The 20,167-nt window shown below is 33.5% G+C and overlaps 1 protein-coding gene across 1 annotated transcript; it reads left to right on the top strand.

Annotated features, from left to right (window-relative positions):
• The first annotated feature begins 778 nt into the window (after positions 1-778).
• LOC131066946 (uncharacterized) lies at positions 779-9,694 on the top strand. The gene is made up of 6 exons (XM_058001847.2): positions 779-1,054; positions 8,345-8,443; positions 8,576-8,684; positions 8,803-8,874; positions 9,071-9,076; positions 9,183-9,694. Exons 1-6 carry the CDS (start codon positions 852-854, stop codon positions 9,300-9,302), a joined length of 609 nt encoding a protein of 202 aa, XP_057857830.2. The 5' UTR covers positions 779-851; the 3' UTR covers positions 9,303-9,694.
• Positions 9,695-20,167: the final 10,473 nt, after the last annotated feature.

Genomic DNA, 20,167 nt, shown 5'->3' with positions numbered 1-20,167 from the left:
AAATTCCCAATTTAATTTAAAAATTATTCAATCAATTTCAAAAAATAATAATGAAAAAAATCTAATTAGATTGGTTATAGGGTCAAACTTCAAAATCATAGGACATATCTTGAACTAGTCATTTTAGTTATACCCATATCTATGTAGATAAAATGGAGACATAACTACATAAGACTTCACTACATAACATTAACCTCATGAATGTTCTCATGCAAATTTAAAATTGTGAAAAAAAGACAATTTAGAATCTTTTGCTATTTTTGTGGAGCAACTATTATTTAGGAATTGAAAATAAGATGTGGAAAAAAAAAGGGCTAAAATAAACAAGTGCATATTGCTAAATGTATCACATAGCTTTATAATTTTTTTGCCCTTTTTTTATATATATTTTTTAAAATTATTTTATACACAGTATTTTTTTTTTTTGATAGGTAATAGACCAATGGTATTTTTTAAAATTCAAAGTATTTTACATCGCGGTGTGAGCACTGATATTATTAATAATATTAATATCAATTTTAAGATGTCTATTTAAAAATAAGTATACAAACTAAATATTCATGGAGTCACCAAATTTATAAATATTATTTTTAAAAAAATGAACAAAGACTATTAACTAAAATAAGCTAATCAGTGCATGTTTTGACTCTATAAATATTATCTTAAAAAAATTTGAACAAATACTGCTAACTAAAATAAGCTACTAAGGACCCTTTAATAAAACGATTTAAATTGGAGATCCCACTACAAAACACTAAAAATTGCCCTATTTATCCACGAAGAATAGTAAACGCCGGATACTTTGTTCTCAAGATTAAACGTGAAAGGCTTTCCACATTTTTTCACCATATATGCCCTTCTGCGTGATTTGGAATTTCGGAAGAATGGGGGCCTCAAGGTTTTTGTTCGTCGGTGTTATATTAAGCCTGCTGTGCGCAACTTTCTCAGCGGAGATACCGTTCATGGTGGTTCACAAGAAGGCCTCTTTGTCTAAAGTTTCCTCTCAATCCGAGCGAGTTACAGTCACCATCGATCTCTACAATCGAGGATCCACGTAAGGTTAACCTTTCTATTTCGTTTCATTTGCAATGATTTTATAGAACAATTTACTATTATAGATGTAAAATGATCAGATTCTTAATATAGTCAATAGATCAGGCCTGTTTCGATCAAACTTTTATTTTTTTTAAACTGTGTCTTCGGATCAACCCAATTACTAGCCAGCCCGAGACATCTGCAGACTAGTTACCCATTGGACAGATTGAGAATCGAATGTCTGGTTACTCTGTGGCGATATGACTGATCTAGACGCTTGCAGATCTGATAAATTTTTGTGGGTGTATGCCTTTTATGAACTTTTTGTGACCGAGTTTGAGATTGCATGATCTAGCCTGAGAAATGGCTAGTTTTTATTTCCCTAATAATCTAATCGAGCTTTTCTGCCCAAACTCTTATCTGAACTGAACTTCTATAAGTCTTTTGTGGGGATTTTGGCTTGTTTTAGCGCATATTCGTGGTTACTGCTGTTGGATTCATTTCGAATGCTTGATGAGGGATTTTAATACTATCAGTTAAATGTTGGATACCATCAGGGTTGGAAGCCATTTGATTGGACGATTTTTTTTTTATAATATGATCTCGGTCCAAAAATTGGCAAATTACATCGAGTTTTTTTAAAACTCATTCTGTATTCTCTAAAACTTGCGGGGATTTGTTGCCTGTGACCTGCATAGTTGGGCAGCCTTTAGTATGCCATTTTTAAGAACACCTTTATTTATAAAGTAGGGTAGATGTTGCTACTTAATTTCTTTTCCAACCATGGAGAATCTAATTGTGAACATAAGGGATTCAGTGAATCATCCTTATATAATTTTATAAGCTTTCTTTAAGGCTATTCATAAGGCACTTAGTGGAAAAAATGATTTTACATTTGTCTTCGTCTTTGACCAAATTGTTCCCAGAGCTATCCAAGTAGAGAAATTATTTTTGATTACCCCACAGTTTGAAAAATGTTGTGATGCTATCCAAGTAAAAAAGGATAATTTTGTTTGTGAATCCTTGAAGCTATGTACACATCCCTTTGAAAGATGGCTCTAATGCTTGATATTTTGAATGGTATTCTTTGACATACAAATTTTTCTCTCCTTGATGGAAAAATAAGTTTTACAAATTTGCTCTCCTTGATGGAAAACCAAGTTTTACAAATTTGCTCTCTTTGACCAAATTTTTTATTTCCACATAGTTTGAAAAACTTGATCCATCAATTTGAGCAGATAGGGGACTTCTAAAGAAATTGAATTAAAAAGAAAGTTGGATTACGATATCTAAAATACACAAATAAGTGGATGTTGCCATTTTTCTTCCTAATTGGTACCAGATTTGCAACCATATGGAATGCTTGATTTGAAATATCATCTCGAAATTTATTAGTTTAGATATCTCTTCTTGCATTAATGGCTTAATTGTTAGTTTAAGAGGCATTTGTTTCGTCTATGTTATTGGCATGCTCCTATTGTTTTGCTGGTTTGGGTCCCGTTTGGTCTGGATATGGATCTGGATCTTGATCTGGTCTGCCTTGAAGGCTGTCTAGGGTCTTGCTAGAGAGCTGTGGGTTCGTCTGGGATAAACTTGGGCATACTTGTAGCAAATTTTGGGGGGTGATGCCCAAGAGGCAAATTTTGGTAGTTTTTCCCTAAAAAGCCGAAAGATCTCCCTAAATCTTAAAATGTGAATATCAATCCTTTTAAAGACAAAAAAAGAAGTCATAAAACAAAGATATTTCTCTTATTGTGAATGCAAAATGATGTGTTCCATTAAGGTCAATGTGGTTTTGAAGGTCTTCATTTGGGCTTGGTGTTGGGGGCTCTGCCCCTTGGTCCCACCTTATATCGTGATAGGGAACATGCCAAGGGTCATGCGCTTAGACCTTGTGAGAAGCATATCCCCTCAACGCCGTTGGGGGTGCTACCCCTAGACCCCCCCTGAACTTAGTTTATTTTCTTGTGAACTATGTTTCCAAGTTCTTGTAGAGGCCTTTTCTACAATATCATCGTCAGATTGGAGAATCTTCCCTGATGTTACTTGATGCTTACTTGTTTTCTTTTGGGGGATGATGTAGTTAGTGTACGATGCCTATTATTATGTTTCAATAATGTGGATGGTGTTGCTTGATCAGTGATGGCTGATTGTTGACGCTTGATATATATATATATATATATGACATTTGAGTTTGACTACTCGACACTGTAAATCTTTTTATATATATATATATATATATATATATATATATATGGTTTTTATCCAAAAGGAACCCAAGATCCCCCTTTTTTTTGAGCAAGCCTGCGAAACAAACCCAAACCCGAACTAGTACCAAGTCTGGTCACCTAGTTTTTTTTTTTTTTTTCTTGGATGACCTAAAGTTATAAACCCTAGTTTTTGTTTATTGTTTTTTCTTGGTCCTCGTACCTCTAAGTTGGATATCATTGTACTTTTGATAAAATGGGAAAAAATTTGCCACTTGTGAGGGGGTACATATGTTTCCTAGTTTCGAAGCTTTGTCAGATGTTATCTCTATTCAGGGAGCACTGAAATAAAGACTTCCAAACATAATACTAAATTTATCAATGTAATCAATTTGCTTCAAACTCATCAATATATTCTGAGCAAATAACAAGCTAAACCTTAAATTCTCAGTCTTTTAGGATGGTCAGAAGTTTGCAAACCAAGAATTGTTATAGTTATAGCTTTCAGTTGAAATAAAACTAGGTTGTGAGCCAGAATTAAAGAGTTAATTTACCATACCCTTCTTGACCTGGATTTTTTATTTGAAAGAGCCTACTTATTCCCTCTTGTCACTTGCTGCGTTTGTAGTTGTGTGACCCAGTTTCATATCGACATCTGAATTGCCCTCTATCTCCAATTGTTTTCTGTCAACTAAGGTGACCATGGATTTTTACCTTTGGTATTGATTCTCTGGGTGCAATTTATAATGCAACTTCCAGCATTCTGCTTTAGTATGCCCATCTCTAACAAATGGCTAAAGCAATTATTTGCATCCTTAAGACACAAAGTCAGAAATTTTTGTAACTTGCCACTTACCTTTGTAAGATTTATTGGACTGATTTTCTTGGGTTTTCGGCTGATTTGACTTGGATGATTCATCCTGACTTAGTTTCTTCTCATCTCCAATCAATAGATGCTCATGAACATGATTCAGCAAGACCTTAATGCTTACTTTTGATGACCCCTCCTCATTTGTGGGTACTTACCTTTGTAAGATTTATTGGACTGATTTTCTTGGGTTTTCGGCTGATTTGACTTGGATGATTCATCCTGACTTAGTTTCTTCTCATCTCCAATCAATAGATGCTCATGAACATGATTCAGCAAGACCTTAATGCTTACTTTTGATGACCCCTCCTCATTTGTGGGTGCAGTCCTTCGCTGTATTGAGTATGACCCGATCATGTTTCTTATGTATTGCTCTGTTTTTTAAAAAGAATTCTAGTGCTCGAGTGAATCAGATAGATTGGTTTTATGATAGAGAGCATACAATGTGCATTTAAGATGCTGCCAATGTATTTGATATAGAAGTTTCTTCCAAAAAACTCCCAAGGTCAAATCTGTCATGCCAATATTATTAACACAACACCTTTTTTTTTAAAAAACCTAAAAACTCTTCTAATTTAATGATGTCATGATGCTCTACTGTGCACACCTAGTGATATTGTGCATGCAATGTCACTGCAAGCACACCTAGAAGGTGAGGAGTGAGAACACATGCTCGGGTGTGATGAGAACTCGACCCGCATGCCCTATGATGGAGGTATATCTAATTTCGGTTAGGTGTCGCTCACAAGACACCTCAAGGGAAGTTCGTCCAAGAATCAATTCCCTCAGGTTTTTACTAAGTGAAAAGAAGATATTTAAATTCTTAGAATGAGACCCAATACCTGAGATAACTAATCATTTAGTTCAAAGATTTTGACAAATAATCACTTGCCTGACTTCCTAGGTGTTACTTGGGTATTTGATAGGACACCAAGTGTCCTTCGGCTAAAGGAGCAGTCTCACCCAAAGGTCACACAGTCAAACATTAACTGTGGCGGTAGCAAGCAATACCCTATTACTCAACAAAGCCTCCTCAGTTAAAGGGGCCAAAGGAACCAGGATTGACTTTGTAGAGTGATTGAGAGCAGTTCTACTTGACAAAGCCATATTTTTAAATGTTCCAAATTTCCCAACGATGTCCAAGGTTTAATATCAAAATATTGGGATGGTATCAACTAGTATTAAAATGTAACAGGTTGATTCAGAGTGATTTCTTAACCCACAAGGTTTGGGAACACATTGTCTTGGATTTCATCTGAAAAGAAAGAAGGCTTCTCAAGCAAAGAATTTAAATGTGGTTATGGTTCTAAAAAGTATCTAAATGATGTTAGCATTGACTTTGGGATTCAAAATTTCCTATATATTCAAGGGACTTCTAAATAAGAAGTTGGCAAGATTCATTCTTCTACTATGCTAATAATGAAAAGCTTCTCTTAGAAAAAATAATATTAATATGCTATGACAATGATAAGAATAGTAAGTTAATGGGAATGGGATGTCCAAAATAACAAAGAGGCTACTGCAAGCACAACAATAAACTAGTCTAACTAACTAGTAGGGTTTGATCAAAATGTGAAGGATTTTAACCTCGTTAACCTTCATGACATAGTCAAATATAAGATTTGATAAATATTGATAACAGAATGGCCTGGACTAATGGACTAAGTAGGCCTGGCTGGGTGATCCTGTTGTGTCGAAAGAACATCTCCCTAAAACTTTCATACATCCATGGCCAATGATCCCCATTTGCAGAGTGGAAGCTGGTAATATATTTCTTGTCTGAATCTCATGGTTTTTTTAGGAGGGATGACTCCTTAGCCAAATAATAATGGGTCTACCACATCTAGATTGAGAAAAGGAGGATGGAAGTATCCTGGTAGCTGCTGGCTTCTCAAAAAGTTAGTGAAAAGTTATTAGTCTGCCACCAAATTTGCTAAGTATACTGTGTGTAATACCATAATTGGATAGCATTTTGAGTATTTGAAGATATCTTACCTCCATATGAAGATGACAAGTGGCAGAAACTAGGAATTGCGCTCTTGAGCTTGGATGATTAATGGTAGCTACATGGTGAATTAAAGAGCAATAATTGTCTCTTTCTTTCTGTTATCAGAACAAATTGTATGGATAACAAATGACAGTTGTGCCTAAAATGTTGCTGGCTATACATCTGAAGAGAGATTCAAATTTGTTTAAATATTGGGGCTATATGAGCCCATCTAATATGAATGACTCAATAAAGTTAACTATCTTTAGCGAAGTATTTGGCAAGTTACTCTAGCTTTGGAATCCTTGGGGAAGCTAAGAAGCCGATGTTGGCGGAAATCTCAAATATGATTTTGAAGATTGGAAGATAAATCTAAGACAACCCTTTGAAAGACCAAGGGATGAAAAGAAAGGATACAAGGAACTACCTTATCACACAGGAATTTTAAAGGTTGAAAACATTATGACTCTTTGCCATGGTCATCAAGGGGCAGTTTGCATTTGGAGATCCATTGCTTAATTGGGCAACTGAGTCTTCTAAAATTTCCTTCAATTATTAGGAAGTGTGTTTACTTTTAGTGGTTTGAAGTCAGATTATAGAACTTTTCTAGAAGTGAAATTCAGGTGCCAATAACTCAAATAACTTTTGAAAACAACGAAAATAACATGTCTAGATAACTACAAAAGTCAACCGTATTCATAGATAGTTGCCCCATAGATTGGCAGTAAAGATATATCAACTTTGGCTCTGTTCCCTGCAACAACAAAAATCTTCCGTACACTGTTGCAGAGGTTTGACTTGAATTTTGCATCATTCAGATTGAAAAATATGACAGTTACACAAATTTTAACATGCTTTAGATCAGATTGTTCTTTAGGACCTATAAAAGTATATACAAATTAATTTGTTGCTAGTTGAGCTACACGCATTATTCTCCTTCTTTGTGTTGCCCTTGTTATGTCAAATTTTAACATCCCTTAGAACAAATTGCTATTTAGGGCCTACCAAAGTATAGGCAAAATAATTTGTTGCTAGCTGAGCTACCTGCCTTATTCTCCTTTGTGTTGTCCTTGTTATGTCAACTTTCCCTGCTCCCTCGTCTTGCAACTCTTTACTAGTGACTGATATCAAGTGCTTAGAACAATTAACAAATCATAAATATATGAAAGGATTAATTTACTACAAAATGAAAAGAAAAATTACATTTAACATCTTCATGTCCAACGAGGTCGATAAGATCCAGTAAGGTTGTGTATATTTGTCTAACAGTTGTTTGTTACGAGTGTCTAAATTTTGAAATAAAATCTCCCAGGTCTGTTTGATTGTTGTGATTATGTTTTCATGACCCTTGTTATAGTTGCAAATATACGTGGTTGTCTAATACTATTATATAGTGAAGTGAACATAAGGAAATGTGTTTTATGCTCTATTTTGACTGATTTTCTCTGTTTGAAAGCTGTGGAGACTTTTGTCAATATCTTTAACAGATAATTTGGTAAGGCAAACCTGTTGTCTGCCGTATATGTGTTCCCAATAAATATTTTTAACAAGAAATACATAGATACGTAGCTTTTCTAGAAGTGAAATTCAGGTGCCAATTTCTTGCCTTCAGGGATATTTCCTAAACCAAAGCTGTCTATTTGATTGAACTGAAATATCTGAAAAACTCACGTTTTATTTTGAATTTTCTAATTTACGTGACAATCTACTTGATATTTTCTCAAGATAGTGAGGATCTTACTGAAGTGATTCATAATTCCAGTGCATGCAATTCCTTCCTTTTGCTTCTAATTTCAGTTATGTTTTGATGATAACTCCTTCCTGTGTAGTTTCTCTCAGGCAAGTTTGAGAGTGAATGAAATATGTTTAGAGGATATGAGTTCCTGTAACTATCTCAATTTGCAACACTTGGATGCTCTTGGATAACATGGAATAGAAACAAATGCATGTATCTAGACATAGGGAACAACCATAGAATCTGTGAATTAATAGTTAATGTGATATAAAATAAATCAATCTATTCTTCTTGAACAGAGCCTTACAATTCACTATAGTGTGTTTCATTGTAGTTTTCAATATAGAATAGGGCATACTTTTGCTAGCAGTAGCTGATTAGTTCTGCCATTTTGTAGCAAGTGTTTTTCTTAATGATGACTTATCTCCGTGCATCTCTTATCTGTTAGCAAAGTAATAGTTCTTGATTTTGGAAATGAGCCACTAATCAGCAGAATTGTTATTTAATTCCAGTACAGCTTATGACATCAGTCTCAATGATGATAGCTGGCCAAGTGACATGTTCAATCTTGTAAGCGGTAACACTTCATCTTCATGGGATAAGCTTGATGTGTAAGTTAATTATTTGCTGGTAGTTTTAAAATTTAAACACAATACACTGGAAGTAGTTATAAAATTTAAACACAATACACTGGAAGTGATTTATGCAAAGCAGAACTCTAATTAATGGTGGGTTGTTTGCAGTGGTGCCTCTGTTTCTCACTTATTCATCGTGGAATCAAAAGTTAAAGGACTTTTCTATGGTAGACCTGCAGTTGTGAAATATCGTGTTGCAGCTAAGTCTGCTCTGCAGGTTTGTTGATCAGGATCATGGGTGGTATTTTTTTCGTTTAAACCGTGTTGTGGTGCAATTATATGCTTTCATTCTTTTGCTCGTTACATTATTTATGAACAATTTCCCTTATTTGCAGGAAGCTTATTCAACTCCCATTGAGCCTCTTGATATCCTTTCAGAAAGACCACCAGAAAAGAAGTATGAATGGGTAAGTCCCTTAAATGAAGTTTTTGGTTTCTATGAAATCAATCGGAGGCTTTTTCTTTCATTGCTTTTTGCTTTACAAGTCTTGTTGGGAAGCTAAATTTTATTTGTAGATTTCTTAGTTTAGTAAAGAATATTTTGAGAGGATTTTTTAACTTATTTTTTTTCTTTTGCCCGGCGGCTCTTGCAACTCATTTCAGGCAAAGGTAAGCTTGATCAACAGATATTTCAATTATATTTAATTTTGTGGCTTTTGGTTTCCTCATAAAGATTGAATTAATTTTTGACTTGATCAAAATTGTGTTCCTGCAGAAATTAGCAGCCAAGTATGGACCAGTTACATCTGTACTCTCAATTGTGGGGTTGTTTGTATACATAATTGTGTCCCCATCAAAGTCAAGTTCTTCAAAGTCTAGCAAGAAGAGGCGGTAGAATACTTTTGAATATGTATTGTTTTTGACAAGGGTAAACAATATTTGGAGGATTGTCTTGTAGGTTTAACAACACGGCTTTATAATACTGATGCCATCGCCCATCCATCTGCTCCAAACAAAGTTGTCAGATTTGCATGCTTAATATATTTTGACTCTAGTTACTTCAAGTCTTCAAAGTTGGGTGTGCAATGTTTACTTTCCACAAATGCACGCCAATTAATTTCCTGGGAAGCAATTAATATTTGCACCCATGTTTGCTGCAGGTAAAAGTTGGTACCTGTTTAAAGAAACCAAGGCTTTTGTTAAAAATGTTTGACTTGCATTTGATGTACAATAGCAGTTTTATAACAAATTCTCAATAATAAGCATGCAAAACATAAATTCAGTTTATTTTGATTTGAGTAACATTTTTCACTAATGAAAACATTCCATCATGCAAATTCTTCGTAACATTGTAAAGGTTAACGAAATTCTTTTCTGGTATCTTATTTTATTTTAAAGATAGCTTGTTGGGTGTTTTTTTAATCATGAAAGTAGAACTAGAGACTTTAAATATGGTCCATTGTTATCACTTATGACGAGTAACTGCAAATCAAGTAAAATTTTGTAAGCGTAAGCGAGTAAATTCTTTTAAATTATGGGACACGCAGGGTTTTAGATAGAAATTTGGAACTTGTTAACTAGGACATTTGCATGTTAAACGCATTGTTTCAGTTGTAAGTTCACATTGTGAAACTCGCTCTTATAAACTTCATACCCATGCAAAGTACAACCATAACCTAGCCCCTACAAGTGTGTTGATATCTTAACGAATGTGCCTGCTTGTGGGACTGTTTATTGATCTTGAAATATTGGATTGCACGTTGCACGTTGCACGTTGCACGTTATGATTTTCCATAACTTACTTGCTAGTGCATTGAAATCTAAACTTCGCTGACTTCGCTGGAGGGTATCTAGCAGCGTAGAAATCATGTTTCTTATTCTATAATATTTTTGTTTACTAGGTGTTATATTGGAATGTGCTTTAAAATTTCAATGATCGTCACTTGAACTTGACAGTGACATTGTTGTGTTCATGCAAATAAACACTCAAATATTGTTACGACATTGTAGTAAATGGGGGTTTCTCACCACTGTATTATAGTCTAAATGTATTTGCCTCTGCATATGGAACTCCTTTTAGTCTTTTTATAACTTTTAATTGAGAAGATGATCCGTAACTGGGGAGGATATTCGTCACGGTCTGTGTATTAAATCTTAGATGAATTTGCCTATGCTTACGGAGCTTGTATTCTTTTTTGAATAATTTTTTACTGAGAACAAGAACTGTAAACAGGTTGGATATTCTTCATGTTTGTTCGCCAACAATAGATATAAATCTTAGTTAATTGGGAACTTCTACGATTGAAACTTGGTACGTATTTGACTCCAACTAGTGGTGTGATGTACAAGTGTGTTGTTTGAATGTTGGGAAATTTGTTTAACATTGATTTTCTGAAAAGGAAGAATTATTGTGCTGTCACTTTTATTTTTCATAAAGAATTAGGGGCTTGGAAGACTAGCTCTTGCCATGGAAAGATACGAGGTAAAAGATGTTTTAACTTTTGTTCCTTATAAAAGATTGCCTCAGTCGTACAAATAGGGGCTGACCAAGGCAACTCCTTATATATGCAAATGTATATTTATCACAATCTCATCAATAAATTTAGAATAAATAACATTTATGCACCTTATTATGATGATATTTCTAATAACATTTGTGCTCCATATTATGATTTTGCTATTAACATTTGTGCACCGTATTTATTCCAATCCAAACCATATATGGCTTGGGGTTTTGGAAAGCTTTCAAACCAAGTTCAGTTCATGTACTGAATTGGGTGCATTCAAATTAGGTGAGCATGAATCAAATAAAACATCTACCTTAACAATATTGATATTACCTTAATGTTAAGTAATGCTTCCTTATCCATCAAACCAACCCTTTTTTAGTGGTGCAAGAAAGCTTAGAATCATCCAAAATCTTATAATGGTTATTTTTTATGTTGTTTCTAACAAGATACCTCTTCATAACCACCTTTACTTTTATGTCTTAACTTAATTAGATGTAGAAGAGAAAGAACAATCATCCATCTCAAGATAGTGTGCATGTGAGCACACTTCATCTATGTTACTAGCTCATAAAATAATACAAACCTATAGAAAGACCTCTTATATAGTTCTTTAGGACTTCCAACACATCTTTACTCATATGTATAGCCCTTCTACATAATTTGCTATAGTATTTTTGTACTCTTCGATGTTCATTTTGCTTAACAAATTGTCATCCCATACTCTTTTCTTACATGTGATGTATTAGATAAAGTTGCTTCTTGATTTATTGTTTTAAATGCTCCTAAGGACTTATAGAAGTCTTTTTATAAGTGAGAGCAAACAAAATCTTTTGATCTTAAGTGAGAGCATGCATATTAAAATATATCTTAATTTGTGTGATCTAATTGTCAAACTTCTTCATATACATATCACCTTCTAATATCAATATCTCAATCATGACCTATGCCTTGAATAGAGGCTTGTTTGAAAGACTCTTTCTATCTTATGAAGACTCCTTTATGGGATTAAGTTTTGTCACCATCTAGTGTTTCCATGAAGATTTCTATTTCTTTCATGCTCTACATTTATTGAGATAAGCTTGCTATGAAATTCTCAACCTTACAAAGTCGTACTTCAACATCTACATGTTCTCTTTCACCTTCTATGATTCTCAACTCTTTTTTAAACTCATAGGATTTATTCTTTGTAAAGATAAAATCTTCTTACCACTTGACTTTGTCATGGGCATGAACTTGCAAAACACTACCAAAGAAATGATTTGTAAATTAGGAGGGTATTCATCATGCTTGTTTGTTAATAATATATATAATCTTAGTTAATTGAGAGCATACATGATTAAAACTTGTTGAGCAAGAAACATGGATGAAATGAAGCACAAAGAGAACAAAATATTATGTAAGAAGTCATATTTCTTAGAGAGATTTGGTGAAAACTCATATTGAAAAGATGAGCAAATATGTAAGTACTTTGGAATGATAAATATAAGATGTGTAAGACATGGGATTGTAAATAGATCATGTGCACTTGGTTTTATTAGCTTAAAACCTCTTTCAACAAAGTGAGATTTTTAAAATACTCTATAGCGAATTCAAAACTGTCTTTAAGAACTCAAAAAAAAAAACCTTGGTGAATTAGAAAAAGCCTTTTTTGATAGTTTTCTATTTTTTGAAAGCCATATATTTTACATAGATTCAAAATGAGGTGTGATTTTTTGAAATTGCATAATTTTTTGAGAGGAATCCAAATATGCAAAAATATTGAAGGTTTGTTGCCCTTAAAATTCATTTTTTAGATCTACCCCACAAGTAATCTTTGTCATGAAGTACAAATTAGATTCTTTATGAATTAGAGGGTCAACATCTTTAACTTTTTTAGTACTATGTAGACATTAGGTACAAGAATCAACATTTTTGGCTTCGTTCCAAGGGGTTAAGGGTATCCATTCTACTAACAATCTTGGGCATGATCCTAAACTTATCCATTGTAGTCTTTGGCCTATACTTATTGGACTCTATGAAACATTAAACTTAACTAAAACACCAAATGTTTTTAATTTGTGAAGCAGGGTTTTGAAAGGGCTTATAACCTTATACAAAGAAAAGGAAAGAACTTGAAGCATAAGTATTAAAGACACCAACTTGCAACTATAAGGAACAACTAAAGACAAGGAGTGATAAAATCACTCATAGAAATTTCCAACTTCCTCAAAGCATTAAACAAGGAGTCCATCATTGAACAATCCATTGGGGAAGTCCTTATAATATATGTTTTTTTAACCTCTCGAAACGAAGTAATGGAATACCTTGTAGAAGTTAGCATATGGTCCTCCCATTTCGATTAGCAATAAATACCTCCTATTGAAATCATCTACCACTTGGTTAGACTTGGCACTTCTATGCTTAAAAATAAAAGATTAACTCTATAAAAGTTCAACCCATTTCATGTGTCTTTGATGAAGTTTACCGTAAGTGTTGATATATTGCAATACTTGGTGATCCATGTACACAAAAAATATTTTGGAAGTATGTCTTTATTTCTTTAGTGCATTGATAGCATATAACTATTGATCACAGATAGAGTACTTTCTCTTTGCTTCATTTAGCTTCTCGTTGACATATGATATGTGCTTTCCCTCTTGGATCAAGATTCCCATCCCACTTGCATCACAATCCACTTCAAACACCTAGATTAAATTTTGTAAAGTCAATATAGGTTGAGATATTATCTTTTATTTTAGGAGTTAAAAAATCTACTCTGTTATTGTTGTCCATTTAAAATCAAACCTATTTCCCTTTCATGGTCTCTATAATTGGGATGCATATACTACTAAAATTTATGATAATTTTCTTATAAAAATTAAATAAACCATGAAAACTTTGTGCTTCAAAGGTGCTCTTTGGTGATGACCACTCTATAATGGATTTTCTCTTTTTTGGATCCATCTTTAGACCGTCCTACGATATGACAAAGCTTGGGTACACCAACTCTTCTTTCATAAAATTACACTTTTAAAAATATATCTACAATTTCTATTCTTACCACTCATTGCCATGTTTCCTCTCTCACTCATTGCAAGTTTAAACTCACCTTTACTGCTTAATCATTATGCCCTTTATCTGTGATAGGTTATTGAATCTTCTTTGTCCTTAGGATTTGATGATCATCCATGCCCTTTTAATTGGTGACTAACACCTTTCTCCTTTGGTGCTACTATGCCTATGTTTGCACCTTAGGTTGATTCGCTCCTAACTTCTTTTATCATGGATGTTGTAAAGACAACCAAATTTCAAGTTAACATAATTCACCAAAAACACGTAGTCAAGCATAAATCAATGCCTTGCGTTTAGATAAATAAGATCAGACAGGAAACATATTCCTTTACAATAGACCACGAGGTCGAATACAATGAATACACAAAAAACAAATCATGAAGTCCACTATGATAGGAACTCCCAACATTTGTCTCCCTAGAGCATACCAAGAGCAAGAACATTGTCGAAGCAGTTATCCACTTAATCACAAAGTACTTACACTTCTCCAGAATTCTTCCTAACATGAAGAATACTCAGCCCAACATGAGGATGCCTAGGAATGCAATACTAGTAAGAGTAATGAAAATTTCTGTAGTATGATATATACATTCTAATGCTAATGTAACGATACACAAGATGCATATAGCATCCCCATGAAGATAGAAGCAACAATCTTTTCTATTTGATACCTTTTCATAGATTTGGATTCCAACTCAATCACAATTATTCCAAAAGGTAAACATATAACACAACAATGCATATACACATGAAGTCAAAGAATGTTCCAATTACTCGTTACATTATGAACTAATATATATGAGTGTGTGTGTGTGTGTGTGTGTGTGTGTGTGTGTGTGTGTGTGTGTGTGTGTGTGTTCAAAGGAAAGAAGATTGTACCATTTTGATAAAGCAATATAAACACAATTTTTCCATAACTTTCAGGTATATCTTCATATATGCAGGTACAAACTCAATCACTATTATACAAAATCAAGATACTCATGTATTGACAATGTCATGAAGTAATAAATAATATCCACAAGTGAAGCAAAACAAGTAGTCATATAATCAAATATATTGAGAAATAAGTAATGATCACTGTATACTGATGACATACGTTCAAGTGCCTATTAAACAATAATAAAGCAATCTAACTAATCATTTCCTTATTAAAGATTCTCCAAGTGATGAAATATACATGAATAGGTAAGAGGATTAATGTTCTTGATTAGGGTCTACGAAAGATTAACATCCTAAATTTATCCATAATCTTCTAATACACTTACTTTAAGAAGTAAAGAAATGAAAGTAAAAATTCTCTAGTCAAGCATATCTTACTTTATATCATTAACCTTATATCCTAAATATCATTCGATGAGAAATCAAAGTATATTTTCAACAAAACCCCAAGGTATTTTATACATATCTCAAGTGATAATGGCTATGATACTTTAATTATCCTTTTTGGAAACTATGAAATGTTTCATAATCCACATTATTCATTTATTCGTATGATTTTATAATATAATCTTTAAAACTTAAGTTAATTCCCAATCTTTATATAAATAAAGTAAGTCTAAAAAAGTGTTAACTTCCTATTATAATCTTCATCCCTTGTGCACTTGGATAAGTTTCTATCCCTACACATAATAAACCAATGCTTAAAAATAAACTACGTCTCAAGATGAGTTATTATTAACTCCCCTACTTTGGTGCTTTGCTTCATAGTTTGTGGATATAGCTTTGCTTCAGAAAATGGGTGTAGTGTTGCTTTCCCTTTGAGGGAAAAATATCATCCTCTTCTCTATGCCAAATCATCCTTGATGATGGTTTTAGGTTAGGATGTGGTGGAAAATGGGAACTTCTACTAGTGTGGAGGTTTGGCTTGTAGATTCTACAATCTTTAGACTTCTCTCCCAACCTTCACAATTGGGTGTTGGATTATTGGAAGCCTCTTATGGCTAGTAATATTGAGATCTTCCCCTATGTTAAAGGTTTATTCATTGCCTCCTTTTTCATCTTTCGAGGACATAAATTTTGTGTATTATAGGCTTGGAGAGAGCACTTTCTCTCCATCAAACCTTGGTCAACTTCCTTTAACCTCCTTACTAAACCACTTAATGTGCATTTGGTGTGGGTTAGCCTTTCAAATCTCCTCTCCAATTTTTGGAGGTTTTTTGTTATGAGGCCATTGATAACTTTGTTGGTCACTTTTTGAACATTGGTGATTCCACTTCCTACATGTGACACTCTACTATTGCTTGCATTCTAGTGGAAATGTGAATCTAATGGTTGGGGATAGACCTTGTAATCAACCTCTTGATTATAAGGGTCTCCCTTTTAAATGGCAATGTTGCTTCTCCATTGGTCACTTGGCTATGGATTATCCTCCCTCGAATCATAATGGCACACCAACTTGGTGCAAGAATGCTAATGGAGATCACTTGACTATCCATGCTCTTGATTCCTCATCAAATGAATCCTCTTAGGATGTTGATGAATCCTTAGATTCTAGTGGGTCTTTGACATGCCTTACGAACCCTATTAGGGAACCTCCTACCCAAAATTCATAGCTTCATTTGCCCTTAGCTTTGATTTAGCTCTAGATATATCATGTGGTGAAAGGTCACCTTTCACTAAACATTCTATGCTCCCTTTTCATGCATTGATAGGATCTCATAAGGGATTATCCTCTTGCTTCCTCTTGTTTTGAGAATTTGAATGATAATGTCTCTTGGAGTGTTGTAATTAAGAAGGAAGAAAGGTCTTTATAATTTATTTTCCCGAACTCATACTCAGGTGTCAAAGGACAAATCCTTCCAAGCCTAGGATTGTTTAAGTGGGACCTTGAACCCCCCTACACTATCCTTCATTTGTAGTCTTTTTTGGCAGCTCGGTTATAGGTATTCCTATTTATCTTGGTTGTGTTGGTTCTCTTTTGTTTCTAGTTTGTTTGGGCCCGTTTTGTCCAACCTTTGTAAAGGGTTAGGACCCTTATTTTCCTCTTAATTTAATCAAAAATAATTATATTCTTTCAATATCTAAATAAGTAGTGTCAAATGTTCAAAATGACCCTCTTTTGTTTTGCTAAGAATAAAAATATCACTAGATAAACAATAAAAAACTTGTCAAGATAATGTTTAAGTACCCCGTTCATTAATTTCCTAGAGGTAATTAGCACATTTGTCCATCCCAATGGCATTGTCTAAGTCATACAAATCATCCTTGGTTTTGAAAGTAATCTTTTATTCATCACCTTCCCTAATATGGATCTAGTGTTGTCCACCTTTAAATGATTTTTTGTGAAATACCTTGCTCAACTCAAATAATCCATCAAGTCATCCATGCTTTGTAGTGGAAATTGATATTTTATTGTGATTATATTTATGGCTTGAGGATTAGTGCACATATGCCATTATCCATCTTTATTTGGTTTAATTATTGCACATGGACTCAAGCTTTCTCAGTTAAACCTTTATCTAATAGCTCTTGGAATTGTCTATTCGTGACTACATTATCTATCAAATCCATGGTAACAAATTATTTTAATTGGTGTTACTCCTTTGGCAATTCATGTGACATGAATTTAGTGCATTCCTCAAGAAAATTTTACACTTATGATGGAATCTCCTCTTCCTTACTATTTTTATATCTATAAGTTTAGGAATGATAGTAAAACACATTCTTTCTTCCTTTAACTCTTTTAAAATTTTCTTTACTAAAATTAAGCATACCTTTGGGCTATCAAGTCCATTTCTCTATATTTCAATGGATTCAATACATACTCTTTTTTCATCTTTGATAATGGTATAGGTTCTCCTATTGCTATCATGAACAACTTTCCTATCATACTACCAAGGTGTTCTAAGAAGAATGTGACAAGCATCCATGGGAATAATGTAACACAAAATTTCATCGTCCATGTTCTTATATGAAAATTGATTAGACATTTCTTATTTACCAAAAGTTGATGCTCCCTTTCCAGCCTTGATACCTTGTAAGGTCTTGGATGCTTGATTCTTTTCAATTTAATTTTTTCCACCATTTTATTGGATACCAAATTATCTATACTCCCACTATCAACCAAAACCTTACAACACTTTCCTTTGGACTTGTAGATAGTTCAAAAAATATTCTTTCTTTGTACTAGCTCATGATCTTCTTTTTTCAACATTTTCATCATGAGATCCTCTCCTTGTTATAGTTCTACTATATGTCAAGATGGCGCTCCATTCTCTTCATTGGCTTCAACAATGTGAATTCTTTCATATTATTGTAGTTCTTGCAAACCCTCATAGGCTCTATAACCTTCTTCTCCACACCGATAACATGTGAAACTTCTACCTCTTCCTGTTCCATGATGTTTGCTTCCTCTATATGTAGTGTCTTGATTGTACACCACTTTATGAGAAATATTAGACTATCTTTCATTGCTTTATGGTTCTTTTTCTTCACCGAATTCCACCCACCCACCACCCACCCCCCCATCACCCTCACTTAGAATTTTCCTCTTCATCTAGAGTTACTTTGTTTCCTTCTTGATAACTTCTCGTCTACCTTCAATGCATATAATAGGCTTTTTCTATGATTCTAAAGTTAAACAACTCATTTCATCGTGAATATTAAAACATCGTCCATTTACATATCCTTCCCTTTGTCTCAAGTTTTGTAATTTTTTGAATAAGCTCAAATGATAATTTAAGGCAAAAATTTGACCTTCAATTTTGACATTTTTTATCCTAACTTTTATTTTTCTCTTTCATTTTTCTTTACCTTTAAATTTGTACAAAGTCCCACAATAAGGGTTCATGGCTCTTTGATATTGTGAAATACAATTTACTTTCTTGTACTCCTCTGTATATTCATAGTCAAAGTATCTTTCCATGTATGCAATCTAATCTATGAGTTCTTCAATATTCAATCTTCCATTATTATAAGGTGTATTTGGCTTTGGTATATTCCCAATCTTTATCATAACTCTAAGAAATCTAGGCTCAACACCACCCACTCTTCTTCTTCATGTCCTTGAGCTTCTTGAGTCACCTAATTTTCTTCATCATTCACATATTCAAGGTGAAATCCTCTTCTTTGGGTTATCTCTATTGCAGCCAATCTTGCTTGCATATCTCTCATCCCTTGAGTTAAATCCACAGTGATATTTATAATTTTATCTTCAACACTCACACGTTTCAACTAGCACCCCATCTAAGATCCATTTGTGTCCAGTGTCTTCCTCAACACTAATACAACTTTTCTTATACTCAACCAAAGAAGGTCCTACTCTAATACCATTCAAAAATTAAAAAAACTAAATAAAGAGTTAATCAAAGTTATGTAATCTTCTCCACAAAAATCTTCCAAATACCAACTTACTAGAAGTCTCAAGTCTTCCATCCTCTCCCCAAAACGTCATCCTCACCATAAGAATGCCTAGTGACAAATCAGAGAAGACATTGAACTGACTAAAGCAATTTAAGGAACACGTTGATGCAACATAAAGAAGACAGCAGACCCAAAAAATCTCTTAGAAATCAAAGAGAACAGACAAAATCACATAATCAGAAAAAGACCCATACCAACAAACTTCATTTTCTTAGATAATTCTCTCACATTGATATTATACTTTTGAATAACCTTCTCCTATGTCTAAGATTTTTATAATATGTATGTTATTGACTTATGTATCCATCATTTAATGACACAACTATTTCATCCTTTTCAAGATGCTGAGTTAAAGCAAACTAAAAAGAAGATCTAATATCACTATTCATATGGATGATTACAATGGTTATGATAATCCTAGTTTTTTTTTTATAACTGGCTGTTGCTATTCTTTCTGCTATTTGTTGTTCAATTCAATATTAGAAAAACTAGCTGTCCCTTAAAAAATATGGCAGTTCTATCATTATTGGTTGCTGACAGTCCATGGTTCCAATCATCCATTGCAAAAGATCAATATCTAGAGCTATCTAGATAATAGAAGAAATTGTAAAAGATAAATATCTAGAGCTATCTAGATAATAGAAGAAATTGTAAAAGATAAATATCTAGAGCTAGAAGAAATTATTTTAAATTTTTTTAAGGGTATTTAATAATTGGAAATAAATATTTATCAATGAGGATCTATCATGATTGGAGAGGCGATACCCATATTTTCATCTTCTCTTTATGAAACTTTAGGTTTGGTAAGTCAAAATCAAAAGGCCCATGTACTACT

Source organism: Cryptomeria japonica, chromosome 9, assembly GCF_030272615.1.
Source record: "Cryptomeria japonica chromosome 9, Sugi_1.0, whole genome shotgun sequence".
Lineage (NCBI taxonomy): Eukaryota > Viridiplantae > Streptophyta > Pinopsida > Cupressales > Cupressaceae > Cryptomeria > Cryptomeria japonica.
The sequence above is the reverse complement of the archived record's forward strand: the minus strand, read 5'-3'. Positions and strand labels throughout refer to the sequence as shown.